This window comes from Coregonus clupeaformis, chromosome 7 (genome assembly GCF_020615455.1).
Source record: "Coregonus clupeaformis isolate EN_2021a chromosome 7, ASM2061545v1, whole genome shotgun sequence".
Classification (NCBI taxonomy): domain Eukaryota; kingdom Metazoa; phylum Chordata; class Actinopteri; order Salmoniformes; family Salmonidae; genus Coregonus; species Coregonus clupeaformis.
Window position 1 is genome coordinate 65,348,825 of NC_059198.1, and position 23,778 is coordinate 65,372,602.

The 23,778-nt window shown below is 42.6% G+C and overlaps 1 protein-coding gene across 2 annotated transcripts in view; it reads right to left on the reverse strand.

Moving 5' to 3' along the window:
• Positions 1–3,231: 3,231 nt before the first annotated feature.
• LOC121569988 (regulator of G-protein signaling 9-like) overlaps positions 3,232–23,778 on the reverse strand; it is a 28,782-nt gene continuing 8,235 nt past the window's right edge. For both annotated transcript variants that reach the window (XM_041881395.1, XM_041881394.1), the window contains exons 7-18: positions 20,777–20,835; positions 20,362–20,438; positions 19,450–19,531; positions 15,375–15,437; positions 8,754–8,783; positions 8,233–8,294; positions 5,456–5,569; positions 5,151–5,266; positions 4,732–4,819; positions 4,506–4,644; positions 3,769–3,851; positions 3,232–3,491 (exon numbers count right to left, since the gene is read on the reverse strand). In XM_041881395.1, the coding sequence (XP_041737329.1) occupies positions 3,332–3,491; positions 3,769–3,851; positions 4,506–4,644; positions 4,732–4,819; positions 5,151–5,266; positions 5,456–5,569; positions 8,233–8,294; positions 8,754–8,783; positions 15,375–15,437; positions 19,450–19,531; positions 20,362–20,438; positions 20,777–20,835 (1,073 nt within the window). In that variant the 3' untranslated portion in view covers positions 3,232–3,331. The remainder of the gene's footprint in view (positions 3,492–3,768; positions 3,852–4,505; positions 4,645–4,731; positions 4,820–5,150; positions 5,267–5,455; positions 5,570–8,232; positions 8,295–8,753; positions 8,784–15,374; positions 15,438–19,449; positions 19,532–20,361; positions 20,439–20,776; positions 20,836–23,778) is intronic.

Here is a 23,778-nt window from a genome sequence, read left to right on the forward strand (position 1 = left end):
TTCAAAAAAATAAATAACGGAAAAGTGGTGTGTGCATATGTATTCACCCCCTTTGCTATGAAGCCCCTAAATAAGATCTGGTGCAACCAATTACCTTCAGAAGTCACATAATTAGTTAAATAAAGTCCACCTGTGTCACATGATCTCAGTATATATACACCTGTTCTGAAAGGCCCCAGAGTCTGCAGCACCACCAAGCAAGCGGCACCATGAAGACCAGAACAGGTCAGAGACAAAGTTGTGGAGAAGTACAGATCAGGGTTGGGTTATAAAAAAATATCAGAAACTTTGAACATCCCACGGATCACCATTAAATCCATTATAAAAAAATTAAAAGAATATGGCACCACAACAAACCTGCCAAGAGAGGGCCGCCCACCAAAACTCACGGACCAGGCAAGGAGGGCATTAATCAGAGAGGCAACAAAGAGACCAAAGATAACCCTGAATGTGCTGCAAAGCTCCACAGGGGAGATTGGAGTATCTGTCCATAGGACCACTTTAAGCCGTACACTCCACAGAGCTAGGCTTAATGGAAGAGTGGCCAGAAAAAAGCCATTTCTTGAAGAAATAAATAAGCAAAAGGCATGTGGGAGACTCCCCAAACATATGGAAGAAGGTACTCTGGTCAAATTGAGCTTTTTGGCCATCAAGGAAAACGCTATGTCTGGCGCAAACCCAACACCTCTCATCATCCCGAGAACACCATCCCCACAGTGAAGCATGGTGGCAGCATCATGCTGTGGGGATGTTTTTCATCGGCAGGGAATGGGAAACTGGTCAGAATTGAAGGAATGATGGATGGCGCTAAATACAGGGAAATTCTTGAGGGAAACCTGTTTCAGTCTTCCAGAGATTTGAGACTGGGACGGAGGTTCACCTTCCAGCAGGACAATGACCCTAAGCATACTGCTAAAGCAACACTCGAGTGGTTTAAGGGGAAACATTTAAATGTCTTGGAAGGGCCTAGTCAAAGCCCAGACCTCAATCCAATTGAGAATCTGTGGTATGAATTAAAGATTGCTGTACACCAGCGGAACCCATCCAACTTCAAGGAGCTGGAGCAGTTTTGCCTTGAAGAATGGGCAAACATCCCAGTGGCTAGATGTGCCAAGCATATAGAGACATACCCCAAGAGACTTGCAGCTGTAATTGCTGCAAAAGGTGGCTCTACAAAGTATTGACTTTGGGGGGGGTGAATAGTTATGCACGCTCAAGTTCTGTTTTATTGTCTTATTTCTTGTTTGTTTCACAAAAAATATTTTTCATCTTCAAAGTGCTAGGCATGTTGTGTAAATCAAATGATACAAACCCCTAAAAAATCCATTAAAATTCCAAGTTGTAAGGCAACAAAATAGGAAAAATGCTGAAGGGGGTGAATACTTTTGCAAGCTACTGTATGTCAAAGACATGAACAATACACCTCCTTATACAGAGTTGTGAGACTTACAAACACGCACATATAATATTAACTTTTGCAGACTGTGGTGACGATAACTTATCTCTGGCTGCAGACTGGTAACAATAACTTATCTATCTCTGGCTGCAGAATGTGGTAACAATAACTTATCTCTGGCTGCAGACTGTGGTAACAATAACTGTTCTCTATCTCTGGCTACAGACTGTGGTAACAATAACTGTTCTCCATCTCTGGCTGCAGACTGGTAACAATAACTGTTATCCATCTCTGGCTACAGACTGTGGTAACAATAACTGTTATCCATCTCTGGCTACAGACTGTGGTAACAATAACTTTTCTCTATCTCTGGCTGCAGACTGTGGTAACAATAACTGTTCTCTATCTCTGGCTACAGACTGTGGTAACAATAACTGTTATCCATCTCTGGCTACAGACTGTGGTAACAATAACTGTTCTCTATCTCTGGCTACAGACTGTGGTAACAATAACTGTTATCCATCTCTGGCTACAGACTGTGGTAACAATAACTGTTATCCATCTCTGGCTGCAGACTGTGGTAACAATAACTGTTCTCTATCTCTGGCTGCAGACTGTGGTAACAATAACTTTTCTCTGGCTAGCTATTTCTCTTCGAAGTACAGTTATACAGTTTATCTTATATCACTCTACTCTGTACATTTATAGCTCTTCTAGATGTATATAATTATCCATTACAGCATAATTATCCATTTGATATAGTATCTTAATATGCCAAGAGTGTGCAAAGCTGTCATCAAAGCAAAGGGTGGCTACTTTGAAGAATCTCAAATATAAAAGATATTTTGATTTGTTTAACACTTTTTTGGTTACTACATGATTCCATATGTGTTATTTTACAATGTAAAAAATAGTAAAAATAAACAAAAACCCTTGAATGAGTAGGTGTGTCAAACTTTTGACTGGTAGTGTATACAGTGGGGGAAAAAAGTATTTAGTCAGCCACCAATTGTGCAAGTTCTCCCACTTAAAAAGATGAGAGGCCTGTAATTTTCATCATAGGTACACGTCAACTATGACAGACAAAATGAGAAAAAAAAATCCAGAAAATCACATTGTAGGATTTTTTATGATTTTATTTGCAAATTAAGGTGGAAAATAAGTATTTGGTCAATAACAAAAGTTTCTCAATACTTTGTTATATACCCTTTGTTGGCAATGACACAGGTCAAACGTTTTCTGTAAGTCTTCACAAGGTTTTCACACACTGTTGCTGGTATTTTGGCCCATTCCTCCATGCAGATCTCCTCTAGAGCAGTGATGTTTTGGGGCTGTCGCTGGGCAACACGGACTTTCAACTCCCTCCAAAGATTTTCTATGGGGTTGAGATCTGGAGACTGGCTAGGCCACTCCAGGACCTTGAAATGCTTCTTACGAAGCCACTCCTTCGTTGCCCGGGCGGTGTGTTTGGGATCATTGTCATGCTGAAAGACCCAGCCACGTTTCATCTTCAATGCCCTTGCTGATGGAAGGAGGTTTTCACTCAAAATCTCACGATACATGGCCCCATTCATTCTTTCCTTTACACGGATCAGTCGTCCTGGTCCCTTTGCAGAAAAACAGCCCCAAAGCATGATGTTTCCACCCCCATGCTTCACAGTAGGTATGGTGTTCTTTGGATGCAACTCAGCATTCTTTGTCCTCCAAACACGACGAGTTGAGTTTTTACCAAAAAGTTATATTTTGGTTTCATCTGACCATATGGTATTCTCCCAATCCTCTTCTGGATCATCCAAATGCACTCTAGCAAACTTCAGACGGGCCTGGACATGTACTGGCTTAAGCAGGGGGACACGTCTGGCACTGCAGGAGGAATGGGCCACAATACCAGCAACAGTGTGTGAAAACCATTTCCCATGATGCCCTGGGCTCTCTCTACTTCCTGTCCAGCTTGTTGGTGGCCATCATGGCTTTGACGTCAATGGGCCTGGCAGCAACAGCTGCTGCTGCCTTCTCCTCCTCCTCCTGCTGCCACAGGATGATGGGGCTGATGCCTGGGTTACGATTCCTCGCATTGGCCTCCAACTGGGCATCACTGGAGAGGGGGGGGGAGGAAGAGAGAGAGGAGGAAGGAGACAAGAGGTGAGCGTTGATCAGATTCATGTTGCATATCAAGACCACTGCTTTTCTTGAATGTCCACGTTCCTCCAAGAGTAGCTGAATGTCTCTTGTAAAAGAAGAGCGATGCAACCACACACACATGATATTAGCTCTATGAACTTTGTCTAGAAATTGCTTGGTAGAGACAGGTGAATGTACAGTCCAATAAACAATTATATTGTGTGGGTGCAGAATATCCTGCAGCATCTTACGTGAAGACATGAGGGGCCGGGACCAGAGCCCTCTTCTGCATGTCTTTGTGGACTGGAGACTTGAGGTAGCGGTAGAAGGTATCCTGGGACAGAGAGAGGAGGGGACATTATGAAACATGTCTTTGTGGACTGGAGACTTGAGGTAGTGGTAGAAGGTATCCTGAGACAGAGGAGGGGACATTATGAAACATGTCTTTGTGGACTGGAGACTTGAGGTAGTGGTAGACGATATCCTGGGACAGAGACAGAGGAGGGGACATTATGAAACATATCTTTGTGGACTGGAGACTTGAGGTAGTGGTAGACGATATCCTGGGACAGAGACAGAGGAGGGGACATTATGAAAGCTTTAAGTTTTAATGTATTTTTTTTGCAGCACCTCTGCTGCAAATAAATAAAAATGCATTACAACTAGAATAATATTTCAGTGAGTGCAGGGTTTTCCTTTTTTCCAGTGGATGCCCGGCACCCAAAGACTTTTCGTTACTACAAACTTTTGAGTTGAGCACGCCAATTCCTCATTCTGACGTTATGGAACGGCCACACAATCTTGCATTCCAGCTGTGCATTATGACAAATAACTGTATATTATTTAGCTAACAGCTAAAAAAAAACAGCTAACTGTAGCCTTTGTTTATTGTGCGTTAGCTGTGTAACTGAGGTAGTTCAGTGAACTATGCTGGTGTGATGAATGAGCCTGACCCCTCTGTTTGGAGGGACTAATACACAACACACACCTTCTTCATGAGCAGGAAGATGTGTGTCTGGGCAGCGTCGAGGACGTAGCGGTGAGGAACAACCAGTCCCTTCACTGTCAGCCCCATGGTACGACCATCAATGTTGATCCATCTAGGAGCTCCGGGTTTCAGGAAGGTGCTGCACACACACACACACACAGAGGTTAAAAACCAAGCAGCAACTCTCTCTCTCTCTCTCTCTCACACATTCTCCAGTGTAACTCACTTGAAGATGAACTGGGACTTCTCTGGAATAGCAGATGCCGCTCCCCATCTCATTTCCTCAGCTGCCTCATAGAACGCCATGTTCTCCGCTGTACACACACACACACACAGAAAGCACACGTATGCACACACACACAGACATAATGCTAGGTTAGCTGAGCTGCATTCCACAGCATGCAAGGTAAACCACAGGTTGCATCCGAAATGAAATGGCACCCTTTTCCCTACACAGTGCACTACTTTTCCCTACACAGTGCACAACATAGGGTGCAATTTTCAATTAATCTTTCCTCAATCCCTTGCGTCCTCAGTTGGTGGAACTTTTGATCTTTTCACCCAGTACGCTTTGAGGAGGCCAGGAGACAGGACACAAGGAATCGAGGAAAAACTAATTGAGAACGAGTGTGTGTGTGTACTGACCACTGTGCTCCTTCTTGAGGAAGAGCTTGAAGTCGACTCTGCCTCGAGGGTCACTGATCAGCTCCCAGAAGCTCAGGACCCAACGCTCCACACTCAACTTAGTGGGGGTGTCCACACTGAGGGAGAGAGAGAGAGGGGGAGAGAGAGAGAAGGGGGGGGGGGCAGATTGTAATGAAATCATCATGATCTTCAATCAAGACTTTGATCAGTAGAATCAAGTGTATTTCTACTGGGCTGGAGCAAAACTGTGCACCTGTGTTCAATTGACAGAAAATACTTTCTTGAGTTCAGTTGCCAGAACGTACCTTCTTGAGTTGAGTTGCCAGAACTCATCACTGTCCGTTATCCAGGGGTTGCTAGGGACAGGGGTTGTCAGGAACGGGTCGTGGTTGTGGTGGCTTGTCACGTACTTGACAAAGCTAAGGAGAACAGAGGGAACATAAACGTTGTGAATCTTCATCCTATGTTGTCATCCCCAAAATAATCATATATACAGTACCAGTCAAAAGTTTGGACACACCTACTCATTCCAGGGTTTTTCTTTATTTTTACTATTTTCTACATTGTAGAATAATAGTGAAGACATCAAAACTATGAAATAACACATATGGAATCATGTAGTAACCAAAAAAGTGTTAAACAAATCAAAATACACTGCTCAAAAAAATAAAGGGAACACTAAAATAACACATCCTAGATCTGAATGAATGAAATAATCTTATTAAATACTTTTTTCTTTACATAGTTGAATGTGCTGACAACAAAATCACACAAAAATTATCAATGGAAATCAAATTTATCAACCCATGGAGGTCTGGATTTGGAGTCACCCTCAACATTTAAGTGGAAAACCACACTACAGGCTGATCCAACTTTGATGTAATGTCCTTAAAACAAGTCAAAATGAGGCTCAGTAGTGTGTGTGGCCTCCACGTGCCTGTATGACCTCCCTACAACGCCTGGGCATGCCCCTGATGAGGTGGCGGATGGTCTCCTGAGCCCGTTTGAGCAGACACATGCACATTTGTGGCCTGCTGGAGGTCATTTTGCAGGGCTCTGGCAGTGCTCCTCCTGCTCCTCCTTGCACAAAGGCGGAGGTAGCAGTCCTGCTGCTGGATTGTTGCCCTCCTACGGCCTCCTCCACGTCTCCTGATGTACTGGCCTGTCTCCTGGTAGCACCTCCATGCTCTGGACACTACGCTGACAGACACAGCAAACCTTGCCACAGCTCGCATTGATGTGCCATCCTGGATGAGCTGCACTACCTGAGCCACTTGTGTGGGTTGTAGACTCCGTCTCATGCTACCACTAGAGTGAAAGCACCGCCAGCATTCAAAAGTGACCAAAACATCAGCCAGGAAGCATAGGAACTGAGAAGTGGTCTGTGGTCACCACCTGAAAAAACAGTCCTTTATTGGGGGTGTCTTGCTAATTGCCTATAATTTCCACCTGTTGTCTATTCCATTTGCACAACAGCATGTTACATTTATTGTCAATCAGTGTTGCTTCCTAAGTGGACAGTTTGATTTCACAGAAGTGTGATTGACTTGGAGTTACATTGTGTTGTTTAAGTGTTCCCTTTATTTTTTTGAGCAGTGTATATTTTATATTTGAGATTCTTCAAATAGCCACCCTTTGCCTTGATGACAGCTTTGCACACTCTTGGCATTCTCTCAACCAGCCTCATGAGGTAGTCACCTGGAATGCATTTCAATTAACAGGTGTGCCTTGTTAAAAATTAATTTGTGGAATTTCTTTCCTTAATGCGTTTGAGCCAATCAGTTGTGTTGTGACAAGTTAGGGGTGGTATACAGAAGATAGCCCAATTTGGGAAAAGACCAAGTTCATATTATGGTCCACAGGAAAGGAAGACCCAGAGTTACCTCTGCTGCAGAGGATACGTTCATTAGAGTTAACTGCACCTCAGATTGCAGCCCAAATAAATGCTTCACAGAGTTCAAGTAACAGACACATCTCAACATCAACTGTTCAGAGGAGACTGCGTGAATCAGGCCTTCATGGTCGAATTGCTGCAAATAAACCATTACTAAAGGACACCAATAAGAAGAAGAGACTTGCTTGGGCCAAGAAACACGAGCAATGGACATTAGACCGGTGGAAATCTGTCCTTTGGTCTGATGAGTCCAAATTGGAGATTTTTGGTTCCAACCGCAGTGTCTTTGTGAGACGCAAAGTAGGTGAACGGATGATCTCCACATGTGTGGTTCCCACTGTGAAGCATGAAGGAGGAGGTGTGATGGTGCTTTGCTGGTGACACTGTCTGTGATTTATTTAGAATTCAAGGCACACTTAACCAGCATGGCTACCACAGCATTCTGCAGCGATACGCCATCCCATCTGGTTTGCGCTTAGTGGGACTATCATTTGTTTTTCAACAGGACAATGACCCAACACACCTCCAGTCTGTGTAAGGGCTATTTGACCAAGAAGGAGAGTGATGGAGTGCTGCATCAGATGACCTGGCCTCCACAATCACCCGAGCTCAACCCAATTGAGATGGTTTGGGATGAGTTGGACCGCAGAGTGAAGGAAAAGCAGCCAACAAGTGCTCAGCATATGTGGGAACTTTCAAGACTGTTGGAAAAGCATTCCAGTTGAAGCTGCTTGAGAGAATGCCAAGAGTGTGCAAAGCTGTCATCAAGGCAAAGGGTGGCTATTTGAAGAATATCAAATATAACATATATTTTGATTTGTTTAACACTTTTTTGGTTACTACCTGATTCCATATGTGTTATTTCATAGTTTTGATGTCTTCACTATTATTCTACAATGTAGAAAATAGTAAAAATAAAGAAAAACCCTTGAATGAGTAGGTGTGTCCAAACCTTTGACTGGTGCTGTACAGTAAAATAACTTCTAACTCTCATTATACTGTAACGTTGGGGTTTCTTTTATTTTGAACAGGTCTTACACTTCTGAACACAACATTAATGTTACTGGTCTCAATCAGTCAGTCAGTCCATCAGTCATTCAGCCAATCAATTCATGAATCAAATGACCACACCACACACACAAACACAACCTATCAATCAATCGGCGAAGTGTATTGAGAAGGACTTACGCTGTGAGGGACACAGACGATTTGACAGCTGACCTCATTAGGGCTTGTGTAAGGAAAATGTTCTGGGTAGCAGGAGAGAGGAGAGGAGGAGAGAGGGGGATAAATAAGGAGGAGGGGATTGGGGGATAAATAAGGAGGAGAGGAGGAGAGAGGGGGATAAATAAGGAGGAGAGGAGGGGATTGGGGGATAAATAAGGAGGAGAGGAGGAGAAATAAGGAGGAGAGGAGGAGAGAGGGGGATAAATAAGGAGGAGAGGAGGAGAGAGGGGGATAAATAAGGAGGAGAGGAGGAGAGGGGGATAAATACGGAGGAGAGGAGGAGAGAGGGGGATAAATAAGGAGGAGAGGAGGGAGAGAGGAGAGGGAGGAAGGAGAGAGGAGGAGAGGGAGAGAGGAGGAGGAGAGAAAGAGGAGATAAATGATATGTCTGTAATTTCGTAATGTATTTTCCACACAAACATCAAATTGAGTGCATTGGGATATTCAAGTATTCCAGTGTAGAAGTATGTATGATGTCTTACGGTTCTCCTGACCATGTCGTAGGTTAACACCTGATAAACAATAAGACAGAACAACAGCTTGTTATTACAGGCTGGGCTCTTCTGTTCCACTGCTATCTAAAGTCACAACAGAACAGCTAAACACACACACACACACACACACACACACACACACACACACACACACACACTCACAAACTCTCTCACATACACACACTCACACACACACACACAATCTCTCTCGTAAGCGGGCTACACAGTACACACTGGGTCTAACACCACAGTCACAGGCTACAACACAATAAGCTAAATCTGCATGGTAACAGGCATATTTGGGCAGAAAGAGTGAAGGTGTGTGTGTGTTGTGTGTTGTGTGTGTGTATAACCCCTCCTCTCGACAACAGGTGAAGGATGAGATGGAATAGAATCTGCATGGAAGGAAGAGACAACACAACAAACTGTCAAATGAAGAACAGAGAGAGAGGTAGATAGAGAGAGAGAGGTAGGTAGAGAGAGAGAGAGAGGTAGAGAGAGAGGTAGAGAGAGAGAACGGTGAGAGAGGTAGAGAACAGAGAGCGAGAGGTAGAGAGGTAGAGAGAGAGAGGTAGAGAGGGAGGTAGAGAGCGAGGTAAAGAGGTAGAGATAGAGAGAGAGAGGTAAAGAGAGAGGTAGAGAGGTAGAGAGAGAGGTAGAGAGAGAGAGGTAGAGATAGAGAGAGAGGTAGAGAGAGAGAGAGGTAGAGAGGTAGTTTATTATTTTCCCATTTGTACTTTAACTATTTGCACATTGTTCCAACACTGTATATAGACATAATGACATTTTAAATGTCTTTATTCTTTTGGAACTTCTGAGTGTAATTGTTATTGTAATTTTTATTGTTTATTTCACTTTTGTTTACTATCTACTTCACTTGCTCTGGCAATGTTAACATACATTTCCCATGCCAATAAAGCCCTTAAATTGAAATTGAATTGAGAGGGAGAGGTAGAGAGAGAGAGAGAGAGAGAGAGAGAGAGAGAGAGAGAGAGAGAGAGGTTGAGAGAGGTAGAGGTAGAGAGAGCGGTAGAGAGAGAGGGGTAGAGAGAGAGGTAGAGAGGTAGAGAGGTAGAGAGGTAGAGAGAAAGGTAGAGAGAGAGAGAGAACATTTTACATTTGGTTAGAAATTCAAAAGGAAATTATCTCAACTGAGAAAAATGTCCTCCTGTGTGCTACCTATATCCCCCCACTAGAATCCCCATACTTTAATGAAGACAGTTTCTCCATCCTGGAGGGGGAAATCAATCATTTCCAGACCCAGGGACATGTACTAGTCTGTGGCGACCTAAATGAACCTGAAAAAGAACCTGACACCCTCAGCACACAGGGGGACAAACACCTACCTGGAGGTGACAGCATTCCCTCCCCCATATGCCCCCCTAGGCACAACTACGACAACATAACCAACAAAAACAGGTCACGACTCCTGCAGCTCTGTCGCACACTGGGTATGTACATAGTCAATGGTAGGCTTCGAGGGGACTCCTATGGTAGGTACACCTATAGCTCATCTCTTGGCAGTAGTACTGTAGACTACTTTATCACTGACCTCAACCCAGAGTCTCTCAGAGCGTTCACAGTCAGCCCACTGACATCCCTATCAGACCACAGCAAAATCACAGTCTACTTGAACAGAGCAATACTCAATCATGAGGCATCAAAGCCAAAGGAACTGAATAATATTAAGAAATGCTATAGATGGAAGGAAAGTAGTGTTGAAACCTACCAAAAAACAATTAGGAAACAACAAATTCAATCCATTCTAGACAACTTCCTGGACAAAACTGTAATAGTGAAGGTGTAAACTTGGCAGTAGAAAACCTAAACAGTATATTTGACCTCTCAGCTTCCTTATCAAATCTAAAAATCTCTAACAGAAAACCAAAGAAAAGTAATAACAGTGATAAATGGTTTGATGAAGAATGCAAAAACCGAAGAAAGAAATTGAGAAACCTATCCAACCAAAAACATAGAGACCCAGAAAACCTGAGCCTACGCCTTCACTATGGTGAATCACTAAAACAATACAGAAATACACTACGGAAAAAGAAGGAACAGCATGTCAGAAATCAGCTCAATGTAATTGAAGAATCCATAGACTCTAACCACTTCTGGGAAAATTGGAAAACACTAAACAAACAACAACACGAATAGCTATCTATCCAAAACGGAGATGTATGGGTAAACCACTTCTCCAATCTTTTTGGCCCTATAACAGAGAACAAACAGCAAAAACATATACATGATCAAATGCAAATCTTAGAATCAACTATTAAAGACTACCAGAACCCACTGGATTCTCCAATTACATTGAATGAACTACAGGACAAAATACAAACCCTCCAACCCAAAAAGTCCTGTGGTGTTGATGTTATCCTCAATGAAATGATAAAATATACAGACCACAAATTTCAATTAGCTATACTTAAACTCTTTAACATCATCCTTAGCTCTGGCATCTTCCCCAATATTTGGAACCAAGGACTGATCACCCCAATCCACAAAAGTGGAGACAAATTTGACCCCAATAACTACCGTGGGATATGCGTCAACAGCAACCTTGGGAAAATCCTCTGCATTATCATTAACAGCAGACTAGTTCATTTCCTCAGTGAAAACAATGTACTGAGCAAATGTCAAATTGGCTTTTACCAAATTACCGTACGACAGACCACGTATTCACCCTGCACACCCTAATTGACAAACAAACAAACCAAAACAAAGGCAAAGTCTTCTCATGCTTTGTTGATTTCAAAAAAGCTTTTGACTCAATTTGGCATGAGGGTCTGCTATACAAATTGATGGAAAGTGGGGTTGGGGGAAAAACATACGACATTATAAAATCCATGTACACAAACAACAAGTGTGCGGTTAAAATTGGCAAAAACACACACATTTCTTTCCACAGGGCCGTGGGGTGAGACAGGGATGCAGTTTAAGCCCCACCCTCTTCAACATATATATCAACGAATTGGCGAGGGCACTAGAACAGTCTGCAGCACCCGGCCTCACCCTACTAGAATCTGAAGTCAAATGTCTTCTGTTTGCTGATGATCTGGTGCTTCTGTCACCAACCAAGGAGGGCCTACAGCAGCACCTAGATCTTCTGCACAGATTCTGTCAGACCTGGGCCCTGACAGTAAATCTCAGTAAGACACAAATAATGGTGTTCCAAAAAAGGTCCAGTTGCCAGGACCACAAATACCATCTAGACACCGTTGCCCTAGAGCACACAAAAAACTATACATACCTCGGCCTAAACATCAGCGCCACAGGTAACTTCCACAAAGCTGTGAACGATCTGAGAGACAAGGCAAGAAGGGCCTTCTATGCCATCAAAAGGAACATAAAATTTGACATACCAATTAGGATCTGGCTAAAAATACTTGAATCAGTTATAGAACCCATTGCCCTTTATGGTTCTGAGGTCTGGGGTCCGCTCACCAACCAAGAATTCACAAAATGGGACAAACACCAAATTGAGACTCTGCATGCAGAATTCTGCAAAAACATCCTCCGTGTACAACGTAAAACACCAAATAATGCATGCAGAGCAGAATTAGGCCAATACCCGCTAATTATCAAAATCCAGAAAAGAGCCGTTAAATTCTATAACCACTTAAAAGGAAGCGATTCCCAAACCTTCAATAACAAAGCCATCACCTACAGAGAGATGAACGTGGAGAAGAGTCCCCTAAGTAAGCTTGTCCTGGGCCTCTGTTCACAAACACAAACAGACCCCACACAGCCCCAGGACAACAACAACAACAACACAATTAGACCCAACCAAATCATGAGAAAACAAAAAGAGAATTACTTGACACATTGGAAAGAACAAACAAAAAAACTGAGCAAACTAGAATGCTATTTGGCCCTAAACAGAGAGTACACAGTGGCAGAATACCTGACCACTGTGACTGACCCAAACTTAAGGAAAGCTTTGACTATGTACAGACTCAGTGAGCATAGCCTTGCTATTGAGAAAGGTCGCCGTAGGCAGACCTGGCTCTCAAGAGAAGACAGGCTATGTGCACACTGCCCACAAAATGAGGTGGAAACTGAGCTGCACTTCCTAACCTCCTGCCAAATGTATGACCATATTAGAGACACATATTTCCCTCAGATTACAGCGATCCACAAAGAATTCGAAAACAAACCCAATTTTGATAAACTCCCTTATCTACTGGGTGAAAAACCACAGTGTGCCATCACAGCTGCAAGATTTGTGACCTGTTGCCACAAGAAAAGGGCAACCAGTGAAGAACAAACACCATTGTAAATACAACCCATATTTATGTTTATTTATTTTCCCATTTGTACTTTAACTATTTGCACATTGTTACAACACTGTATATATACATAATATGACATTTGAAATGTCTTTATTCTTTTGAAACTTCTGAGTGTAATGTTTACTGTTAATATTTATTGTTTATTTCACTTTTGTTTACTATCTACTTCACTTGCTTTGGCAATGTTAACACACGTTTCCCATGCCAATAAAGCCCTTAAATTGAAATTGAATTGAATTGAATTGAGAGAGAGGTAGAGAGAGGTAGAGAGAGAGGGAGAGAGAGAGAGGTAGAGAGGTAGAGAGAGTACTGTACTGTAGTAGCCTCCCTGCTAATTCTCAGTAATGTTCTGAGCTCTGAGAAGCAGGTGGTTCTAACACAGCTACTCTCTCTCTCCCTCTTCACTCTCCCAATTACATTTCAAATTCAATTTAAGGGCTTCATTGGCATGGGAAACATATGTTAACATTGCCAAAGCAAGTGAAGTAGATAATAAACAAAAGTGAAATAAACAATAAAAATTAACAGTAAACATTACACTCATAAAAGTTCCAAAAGAATAAAGACATTTAAAATGTCATATTATGTATATATACAGTGTTGTAACAATGTGCAAATAGTTAAAGTACAAAAGGGAAAATAAATAAGCATAAATATGGGTTGTATTTACAATGGTGTTTGTTCTTCACTGGTTGACCTTTTCTTGTGGCAACAGGTCACAAATCTTGCTGCTGTGATGGCACACTGTGGTATTTCACCCAGTAGATAAGGGAGTTTATCAAAATTGGGTTTGTTTTTTGAAATCTTTGTGGATCTGTGTAATCTGCATAATCTCTCGCTTCACTCTCCCACATCTCTTAATCTCAGACTGGTGGGGAGATGACATATGAGGTGGCAGGTAGCCTAGCGGTTAAGAGTGTTGGGCCAGTAACAGAAAGGTAGCCGTTTCGAATCCCGAGCCAATTAGGTGAAATATCTGTTGATGTGCCCTTGAGCAAGGCACTTAACCCTAATTGCTCCTGTAAGTCGCTCTGGATAAGAGTGTCTGCTAAATGACAAAAATGTCAAATTTAAATATGACAAGGGAAGGAATTTCACCACATTACAACTAATCTCTAACTAAAATCGTACATAATCGTAGAATCGTACATAATTTGGTCAGCTGCGTGAACGTCTGTGTTCATACATGTTAGAAACTGATATATCCGGTCTAGCAAAGTCTACACCCCCGCAATAGCCCCCCCGATCTGCGTGGGCACACGTTCAAAGCACTCGAGGCAAATCAAGCACTGCTTTCGCCCAATCCTGATACGTCCAAATAACCAGTGACGAAAACCACGCAGAATCTACCTATGGGAGATTACGTTACAACAGCTCTTCAACATAGTTCCACCCCCTTCGAACGTCAAACTCTTTTATTTTAACCTCAAACCCGGAAGTGCAAAATGAAATCCTATTGAGATAACAAGGATGCTTCCCAAACGACACCGTAATGCCTACACACTGAGTGTACAAAACATTTAAGAACACCTGCTCTGTCCATGACATAGACTGACCAGGTGAATCCAGGTGAAAGATATGATCCCTTATTGATGTCACTTGTTAAATCCACTTCAATGAGTGTAGATGAAGGGGAGGAGACAGGTTAAAGAAGGATTTTTAAGCCTTGAGACAATTGAGACATGGGCTGTGTGTTTGCTATTCAGAGGGTGAATGGGCAAGACAAAAGATACCTGCCTGCTGCGTTTTTCAAGTCAAGTCAAATGTATTTATAAAGCCCTTTTTAGATCAGCAGATGTCACAAAGTGCTTATACAGAAACCCAGCCTAAAACCCCAAACAGCAAGCAATGCAGATGTAGAAGCACGGTGGCTAGGAAAAACTCCCTAGAAAGGCAGGAACCTAGGAAGAAACCTAGAGAGGAACCAGGCTCTGAGGGGTGGCCAGTCCTCTTCTGGCTGTGCCGGATTAATGCCAGATTGTTCTTCAATATGTTTTTCACGCTTGATACACAGTTTCCTGTGTGTATCAAGAACGATCCACCACCCAAAGGACATCCAGCCAACTTGACACAACTGTGGGAAGCATTGGAGTCAACATGGGCCAGCATCCCTGTGGAACGCTTTCAACACATTGTAGAATCCATGCCCCGACGAATTGAGGCTGTTCTGAGGACAAAGGGGAGGGGGCGACTCAATATTAGGAAGGTGTCCTTAATGTTTTGTACACTCAGTGTATAACGCACAGGGTGCCATTTGGGACACACTCTGTTTTCCAAGGGAAATGTCTCAGACAGCACAGTACTCACCTTTTACCTCCTCTGCATTGGGGTCAATGAGACGGTCCAGTCCGTAGTCCATGGCGCTGTGTGTCCGGCGCTGTGGACAGACCAAGCACCTCTTTAGTCAGTCTGGTGTGCTGTACCTCCACATATCATCTACACAGTCTGGAGCACAGACCCCTGGATAAGGAACTGGGAAAACTCAGCAAGAAACATCAACTGACATACGATCATTTTGCATTGTTAATGGTCTCCAATGTGCATACCGATTTTTTTCCCAAACAGATCTGGCACCAACATCATCAATCATAGTTCATTTTGAATGAGAACATTATATTACTTGTATTTAATTAACGCTTATTTACCAGGTAGGTTGACTGAGAACACATTCTCTTTTACAGCAACGACCTGAGGAATAGTTACAGGGGAGAGGAGGGGGGATGAATGAGCCAACTGGAAGCTACTTGAACATGCTCCAACTCCTTTCTGCCTCGATTAGTCCTTTTGGAAGTTTTTCCTGGTAAGCCCTTTTGTTGGATTTCCGTCAGTGTTGTCAAGCACCCCTCCTAGTTTCTTGCTGTAGTGCGGAGGCCTACCTGAACTGGCTAACAGGTTTGATTTTCCCATGTCCTAAAAATCACCTTATATCTTTTTACATGTGTTCTGTTACATCACACATAGTCCTTGGTGATGTTCTCCAAATGTTCCACTGATGACACCTGTTAGTTCCCATGTACTGTCACGCCCTGACTCTGGGGACTCTTATTTGTTGAGTCAGGGTGTGATTTTCTATGTTGTATTTTCTATGTTTTGGATCTAGTATGTTCTAGATCAGGGGTGTCAAACGTCCGGCCCGCGGGCCGGATCAGGCCCGCAAACGGGTTTAATCCGGCCTGCGAGATGATTTAAAAAAAATAATAATAATAAAAAATAAAAAAAATTGTAAAGTATAGAAATGCGCTGCAATTTTTCAATAAAATAAACTGTTGTTCCAATTGCGTCCACTGGATGGCGCAATAGCAATTGTGTTAAGCAAGCAAACTGTTTATACCGGGGCAGAGCAAGTAGGTCAAGCACGTGCAGCCAATGAGCTACTTTGTTTTGCCCGCGATATTTATTACGGCTTCTACTTTTAACATTATGTGCTTTGGCACCCTCATTGCCCCAATATGTCTCTGTCAAAAAAGAGAGAAGTGGACGCAGAGTGCAGAGTGTTTCAAGAAAAATGGTCATCCTATTTATTCACGGAATTGAATGGGAAAGCTGTATGTTTGGTGTGTTCAGAGCATGTTGCAGTGCTGAAAGCATATAACCTTCGTCGCCACTATGTGAGTCTTCATGCCGACAAATATGACAACTTTCAAGGACAGCGGAGATGAGAGAAGGTGAATGAACTGTTGGCGGGTCTGAAGAAACAGCAGTCTGTGTTTACTCACAGCCGAGACATCAGTGACGCTGCAGTGAAAGCTAGCTACCTCATTGCTAATGAAATCGCAGTGGCTTCAAAACCATTTAGTGAGGGTGAATTTGTAAAAACATGCATGATGAAGGCAGCGGAGATTGTGTGCCCTGAAAAGCGGCAGGCTTTTGCAAATATCAGCCTGACAAGAAACACAGTTGCAGACAGGATTTCCGATCTTTCAGTGGATTTGGACAGCCAGTTGAAGCAAAAAGTAAAGTCCTTTATTGCGTTTTCGGTTGCAATTGATGAAAGCACGGACATTACAGATGTTGCACAACTGGCCATTTTCATCCGCGGAGTTGATGACACATTGACCGTCACCGAGGAGTTCGTGGAGTTGGTGCCGATGACAGATACAACGACAGCAGCTGATATTTTTACCGCACTCGTCGGCGCGCTGGACAGGGTCGGAGTGGACTGGTCCCGCGCTGTCAGCCTGGCTACAGATGGTGCGCCCTCAATGATCGGGAAAAAAGCAGGCGTTGTGACAAAGTTCAGAGAGAAAGTGCAATCTGCATATAGAGGACGTGATTTTTTGACTTTTCACTGTATTTTGCACCAGGAGGCTTTGTGTTGCAAGTCATTAAAGATGGATAACGTCATGAAGGTGGTCATCCAAACTGTTAATTTCATCCGATCCAGAAGCCTGAATCACCGTCAGTTTGACAGCCTTCTCAGAGAGAAAGACCACATCTATGGCCTGCCACACCACACTGAGGTAAGATGGTTAAGCCGAGGTGCTGTGCTGAGGCGTTTCTTTGATTTACGAGAAGAAATTGAACAGTTCATGGAAGAAAAGGGCAAACCAGTGTTAGAATTTCATTCCGCAGAATGGATGCAGGACCTTGCATTTATGGTGGATGTTACAGAGCACCTGAATAACTTGAACAAACAGCTGCAAGGGCGCAACAAAGTTGTCACGCAGTATTATGACAGCATACGTTCTTTCAAGTTGAAGCTGTCATTGTGGGAGACGCAACTTGCCGGTGGTGATGCAGCTCACTTCCCCTGTCTGAAAAATGTGTGCGCGACCCAACATGTGGCAGACATGAAGCGGTTCAAAGATAAAATAACGGGACTGTTACGGGAGTTTGAGCAACGCTTTCAGATTTATGTTTATATGTTTTTATGTTGATGTGCTATTGTTTTTAATTGATTTTATTTTATTTGTATATTTAACCTATTCTTGACTCTGTGGTTCTTGCACTTGTTTGGGGAACAGGATTTCATTATTTTTATCTACATTTCTGCCTGAGAAATGACACCCTGATATAGTTATGTGATCTGTGAAACAGTTCTGTTAATCACTGAGGCATTGTGTATTTGTGTGTTCTTTTTCTTTAGAATTTTCAAATAAACTTGACGTGTTTTATGATTAATAGTGATGTTGTGCTTGTACTATTTTGGACACACTGTCCTCAGGCTCCAGCTTTATGTTGTATGTTGATCGTATTAAAACAAAGAAAACAATCTGAAGTTGTTGTTTTTAAGTTATATATACCATGATTTTTCCGGTCCGGCCCACTTGGGAATAGATTTTCCTCCATGTGGCCCCTGAGCTAAAATGAGTTTGACACCCCTGTTCTAGATCTATGTTGGCCGGTGTGGTTCCCAATCAGAGGCAGCTGTCGCTCGTTGTCTCTGATTGGGGACCATACTTAGGCAGCCTATTGGCACTAGTGGGTTGTGGGATCTTGTTCCGTGTTAGGTATGTTGTTTGTGTACCTAGGATTTCACGTTTCGTTTGTTGTTTTGTAGTTGTTTATTCGGTTCTAAATAACATGTATGCATATCACGCTGCGCCTTGGTCTGACCAGTTCATCAACGAACGTGACATGTACTGGTTCACTACCACCCAGTGTGTAATAAAGACTGGACTGAGCCCATTAGACGTCTAGTTCTGAAGAGGTTTCAGGTCCTGTATCTCTGCTGGTGTTGCTGTTCTGTCTGTCTGGGCCATGGCCTCATGGTGAGAGTGAGGCAGAATAACCCTCAGCATCTCCATGCAGGAAACTGGTAGTGCAGCCAGCAGTCATTAGTTCAAAGTTCAAGTTAAGACGGAACACTGAAAAGAAAGAGACTTGTGTTGAAAGAAAAGTATTGTTGAGAAAAAAAAAATGTTTGTTTGTTATTGATCCGGGGCATAGTATTATGTCATTGACAGACGAGAGAAGCTTGTTTTTATTTTTGGTAATGTAATAACATTACAGGTCTCAGAGGTCTCATACAGGTCTAAAGACTAAAATGAGGGAAGATGTGAGCTGATATAGTTCCTATGTGACACGTATTAACACTACTGAGTGATACAACTATCACTAGAGTAACCTGCGTAGGGATATGACCGTGAACTTAACTTGTCATTAGTCATGTAGCCGTTTAGCAGAGAAGCCCCATTGCAGTAACTATTCAAGTGAGTTCGCCATTAAATAACCTAAAAGGATATACTTGCCTCTGAGCTGTTTACTGCCGCATCGAACATTACAGAGGGGTCAGAGTAAATTCCATCACGAAACAGGGTCACAGTGAATGGAGAGAGAGCAGGACTAGACACTATGGACTTCATAGACTGACAGGAACAATATCCTTTCCATGTGTACACACACACACACACGCACACACACACACTCTCTGGTAGGTCTGAACTCACTGGTGGCCTGTGTATTATCCAGTAGGCTCTCTCCTGACAGTCCAACACCACTCTGTCTGGCTTCTTCCTCTCCTTATTAGCCCTGACACACACACGGAAACAGACAGGAGACAGACAGGGGAGAGACAGACAGACAGACAGGAGACAGACAGGAGACAGGAGAGACAGACAGACAGGAGACAGACAGACACGAGACAGACAGACACGAGACAGACAGACACGGGAGAGACAGACACGGGAGAGACAGACACGGGAGAGACAGACAGACAGGAGACAGAGAGACACGGGAGAGACATACAGGAAACAGAGAGACATGGGAGAGACAGACAGGAGACAGAGAGACAGACAGGAGACAGAGAGACATGGGAGAGACAGACAGGAGAGAGAGACAGACAGGAGACAGAGAGACACAGGAGAGACAGATAGGAGACAGAGAGACACAGGAGAGACATACAGGAGACAGAGAGACATGGGAGAGACAGACAGGAGACAGAGAGACAGACAGGAGACAGAGAGACATGGGAGAGACAGACAGGAGAGAGAGACAGACAGGAGACAGAGAGACACAGGAGAGACAGATAGGAGACAGAGAGACATACAGGAGACAGAGAGACATGGGAGAGACAGACAGAGAGACAGACAGGAGACAGAGAGACAGACATGGGAAAGGAGATAGATACAGGAGACAGAAAGCCAGGTCACTATTGAATCACACTTGGTCTTGGGGACCCACTGGGTGTGCAGGCTTTTATTCATCCAAGCACTAACACACCTATTTCAAATAATCACACAGCTCTTGATTAGGTGAATCAGGCATGTTAGTGCTGGTCTGGAACAAAAGCCTGCACACCGTGTGGGTCCCTACCAACACATAAACAGACAACAGACGTCAGACAACAGACGGTTACATACTTGTACTGTTCTGTAGCCTGCATCACGATGAAATCCCACTTGGGGTTCATCCATTTGTGGAGGTTGTCGTAGTGTTGCTGTTGAAAACAACAGATGTTTGACTAAAGTATCTAATGTCAAATAGACAGACGACAAATCCACCGAAGTAAAAATGACAGATACATGTATGAAGAAATATCTAGCTCCTCCATCCTGCTTTGGAACCCCCCCCAGACAACAGAATATAACCAACACCAGTAGCACTATAGCATTATGGGTGAGAGAGCTACTGTACCTAACATGAACATGTTAGTCATATAGCAGACACTCTTATCCAGAGATAGCTAGGTGAGACAACCACATATCACAGTCGTAGTCAGCGGGATTTATTTAAGATATGCATTTTTTTCCTTCTTTTTTTTTACACCTGCAGTACCTGCTCATAGGGCTCCAGCATCCCCTTCTTCCGGATGTTTCTCCTGGCCAGGTAGATGGCTTTAGGGAGAGAGGAAGTATACGATACGTTATTTACCACATCTTTACCTCAGCCAGGTGCAGAAAACTGAGTTAATACATCATCAGCTTGTCTAGGTGAGATCATGTGACTCAGAATGTTATTGTATCACTATCTTAACTAGCTGAAACAACAATCACACTAAGAAGTAGCTGACAGGGCTTAAAAACAAAGATGTAATCGTACACTGATGATTCATGTTTTCTTTTAAATCCACAATTTGGATCCCTCCACAGCCTCATAGAGGATCTAGATATTTTTTTCGAATCTCTCTGGATTACAACCAAATTATGATATGTGCAATATATTACGTATTGGATCACTAAAAAATACAACTTTTACATTACCGTGTAGTTTACCAATAAAATGGTCTGATGGTGAAGTGGACATACTCAGTATTCATATACCGAAAGAAAGAAATGATCTCACCACAATACATTTTAATAGAAAGTTAGCAAAAATAGATAAGATCTTGCTACCATGGAAAGGAAAATAGCTGTCTATTTGTGGAAAAATCACTCTGATTAACTCTTTAGTCATATCCCAGTTTACCTATTTGCTTATGGCCTTGCCTACACCTAGCGACTTGTTTTTTAAATTATAGGAGAAAAAAAAAAAAGATTTAACAGGCCTATTTATTGGTAACGCACAGCGTAGTGTGTTACCAATTGCAGAAATGATTAAATGTTATACAACAGGTGGGTCTAATCCTGAATGCTGATTGGTTAAAACCGCATTCCAGACGGTGTCTATTCCACAAGTTACCACCAGCTAAATCTATGACGTGAAAATGCCTATTTACTCTGTTCCATCTGACTGCGCAATCCACTGTCTCATCAGCCCAACCAGGCAATTTATTAACTTGATCTCCACTATAAAAAGCATCTAGACATTATCTCACATTTCTTTTAGACTAAAATTGAGTTTTCAACAGAGGAGATTTGTATAAACCTTGCTGTCAGTCTCTCCGACATTTGCAACATTGTTTCAATATCAAATTTGATCTCCAGCTGTCCCATAGTAATGAATGAGTGGGGATGAGACAGACAGGCAGGCAGCGTTTCTCAGCCAGTCGAAATCATGAATCAGCTGGCATCATTTTTATGGATATATACAAAGAAATGTCAATTGAAAACAGGTCAAATGAAACCAAGTGCAGCTAGTTTGCAGTCTTTCCAGCTTCAGTTTGAAGTGATTGTGTTAGCTGTGTTGTTGGCTAGCTCCTCTGAACAACACTGTCCTGACGAGAGAGCACATTTTCTATGCCAGGCGAAATCGCGCATCATTAACACATTGTTATGGATGTATCCAAATAAATGTCACTAGAAAACAGCTTAAACAAATGCAAATGCAGCTACTCTGGCTGCACTTTATGACGTGACTGTCTGTAAGTTAGCCGTAGTTGGCTAGCTAGCAAGCAAGAGATAAGAACGTTGCCAACCAATATGGCAATGGAACATTTAGAACAAACGACTGGGTCGCGTCCATAGATACAGAACAAAAAGACTGAATGACTGGGTCGCGTCCATAGATACAGAACAAAAAGACTGAATGACTGGGTCGCGTCCATAGATACAGAACAAAAAGACTGAATGACTGGGTCGCGTCCATAGATACAGAACAAAAAGACTGAATGACTGGGTCGCGTCCATAGATACAGAACAAAAAGACTGAATGACTGGGTCGCGTCCATAGATACAGAACAAAAAGACTGAATGACTGGGTCGCGTCCATAGATACAGAACAAAAAGACTGAATGACTGGGTCGCGTCCATAGATACAGAACAAAAAGACTGAACTACTGGGTTGCGTCTCTAGCAACCAAACCGATTGTCACGCCAGGCTGCCCATCATTACACACCTTAAATAAAATTGTATTTGCCACATGCGCCGAATACAACAGGTGTAGACCTTACAGTGAAATGCCTACTTACAAGCCCTTAACCAACAATGCAGTTAAGTAAAAAATAGATAAATAAAAATAGCAAATAATTAAAAAGAGCAGCAGTAAAATAACAAATAACAGTAGGGAGGCTATATAGAGGGGGTACCGGTACAGAGTCAATGTGCGGGGGCAACGGTTAGTCACCATCGTAACGCGTATCTGCGCTTCATTGGACTCACCTGGACTTCATCACTGTTTAATTACCTCCCCTATATCTGTCTGTTCCTCAGTTGTGATCCCGGAGTCAGCGTTAATGTCGTTATGTTTCCCCTGTCCAGACGCTGTCCGTGTTTTGTTTCATGTCTGTTAAATGTTCACTCCCTGTACTTGCTTCTACTCTCCAAGCTTCTGTCCTCACACGGATAGAACGAACGACCACCCGGCTTGGATATAAACCTTTGATTTGTGTCGGGACTATATTTTGTGGAAGGATGAAATTGTATGAATAAAATTAATCAAAATAACTTTTTTTATGAAAACATGACAATCATTATTTGAATATGTTGGTAACCCGTTGTATAAAAGTGATAATGCCCTCGAAGCCAGTGTTTGGGGGATATGTTGGCATGGTTTGCCGGCCCTCAACCTAACAACACCCGTGCCAATATTTTTGAAAAGTCATAGTCAATCATTCAATAATATAATAATTATCTTAGCAAAAATGTTTACCTTTAATTTACAATCTGTAGAAACTATGAGAATAGAAAGGTTCAGAACTTTTGTAAAACATCACAGCACAGTTGAAAAATATATGGCAAATAGAAATCAAAACTGGATGGTCTTCAGAGATAGATCGGAGGGGTTCAGGGTAGCTGAAGGATGGGATTAAAAACAAACAAAAGAGAACAATTGTAAAATATACTGTGTCTGTAAAATGTATATAGTATGTATAAGTTGGAAGTAGAAGCCTAAGTGTTGTTGTCCATTAGTTTACTCTAATTAGGGGAGGGATGGTAGGGTTAGGGGAACATAATGAAGG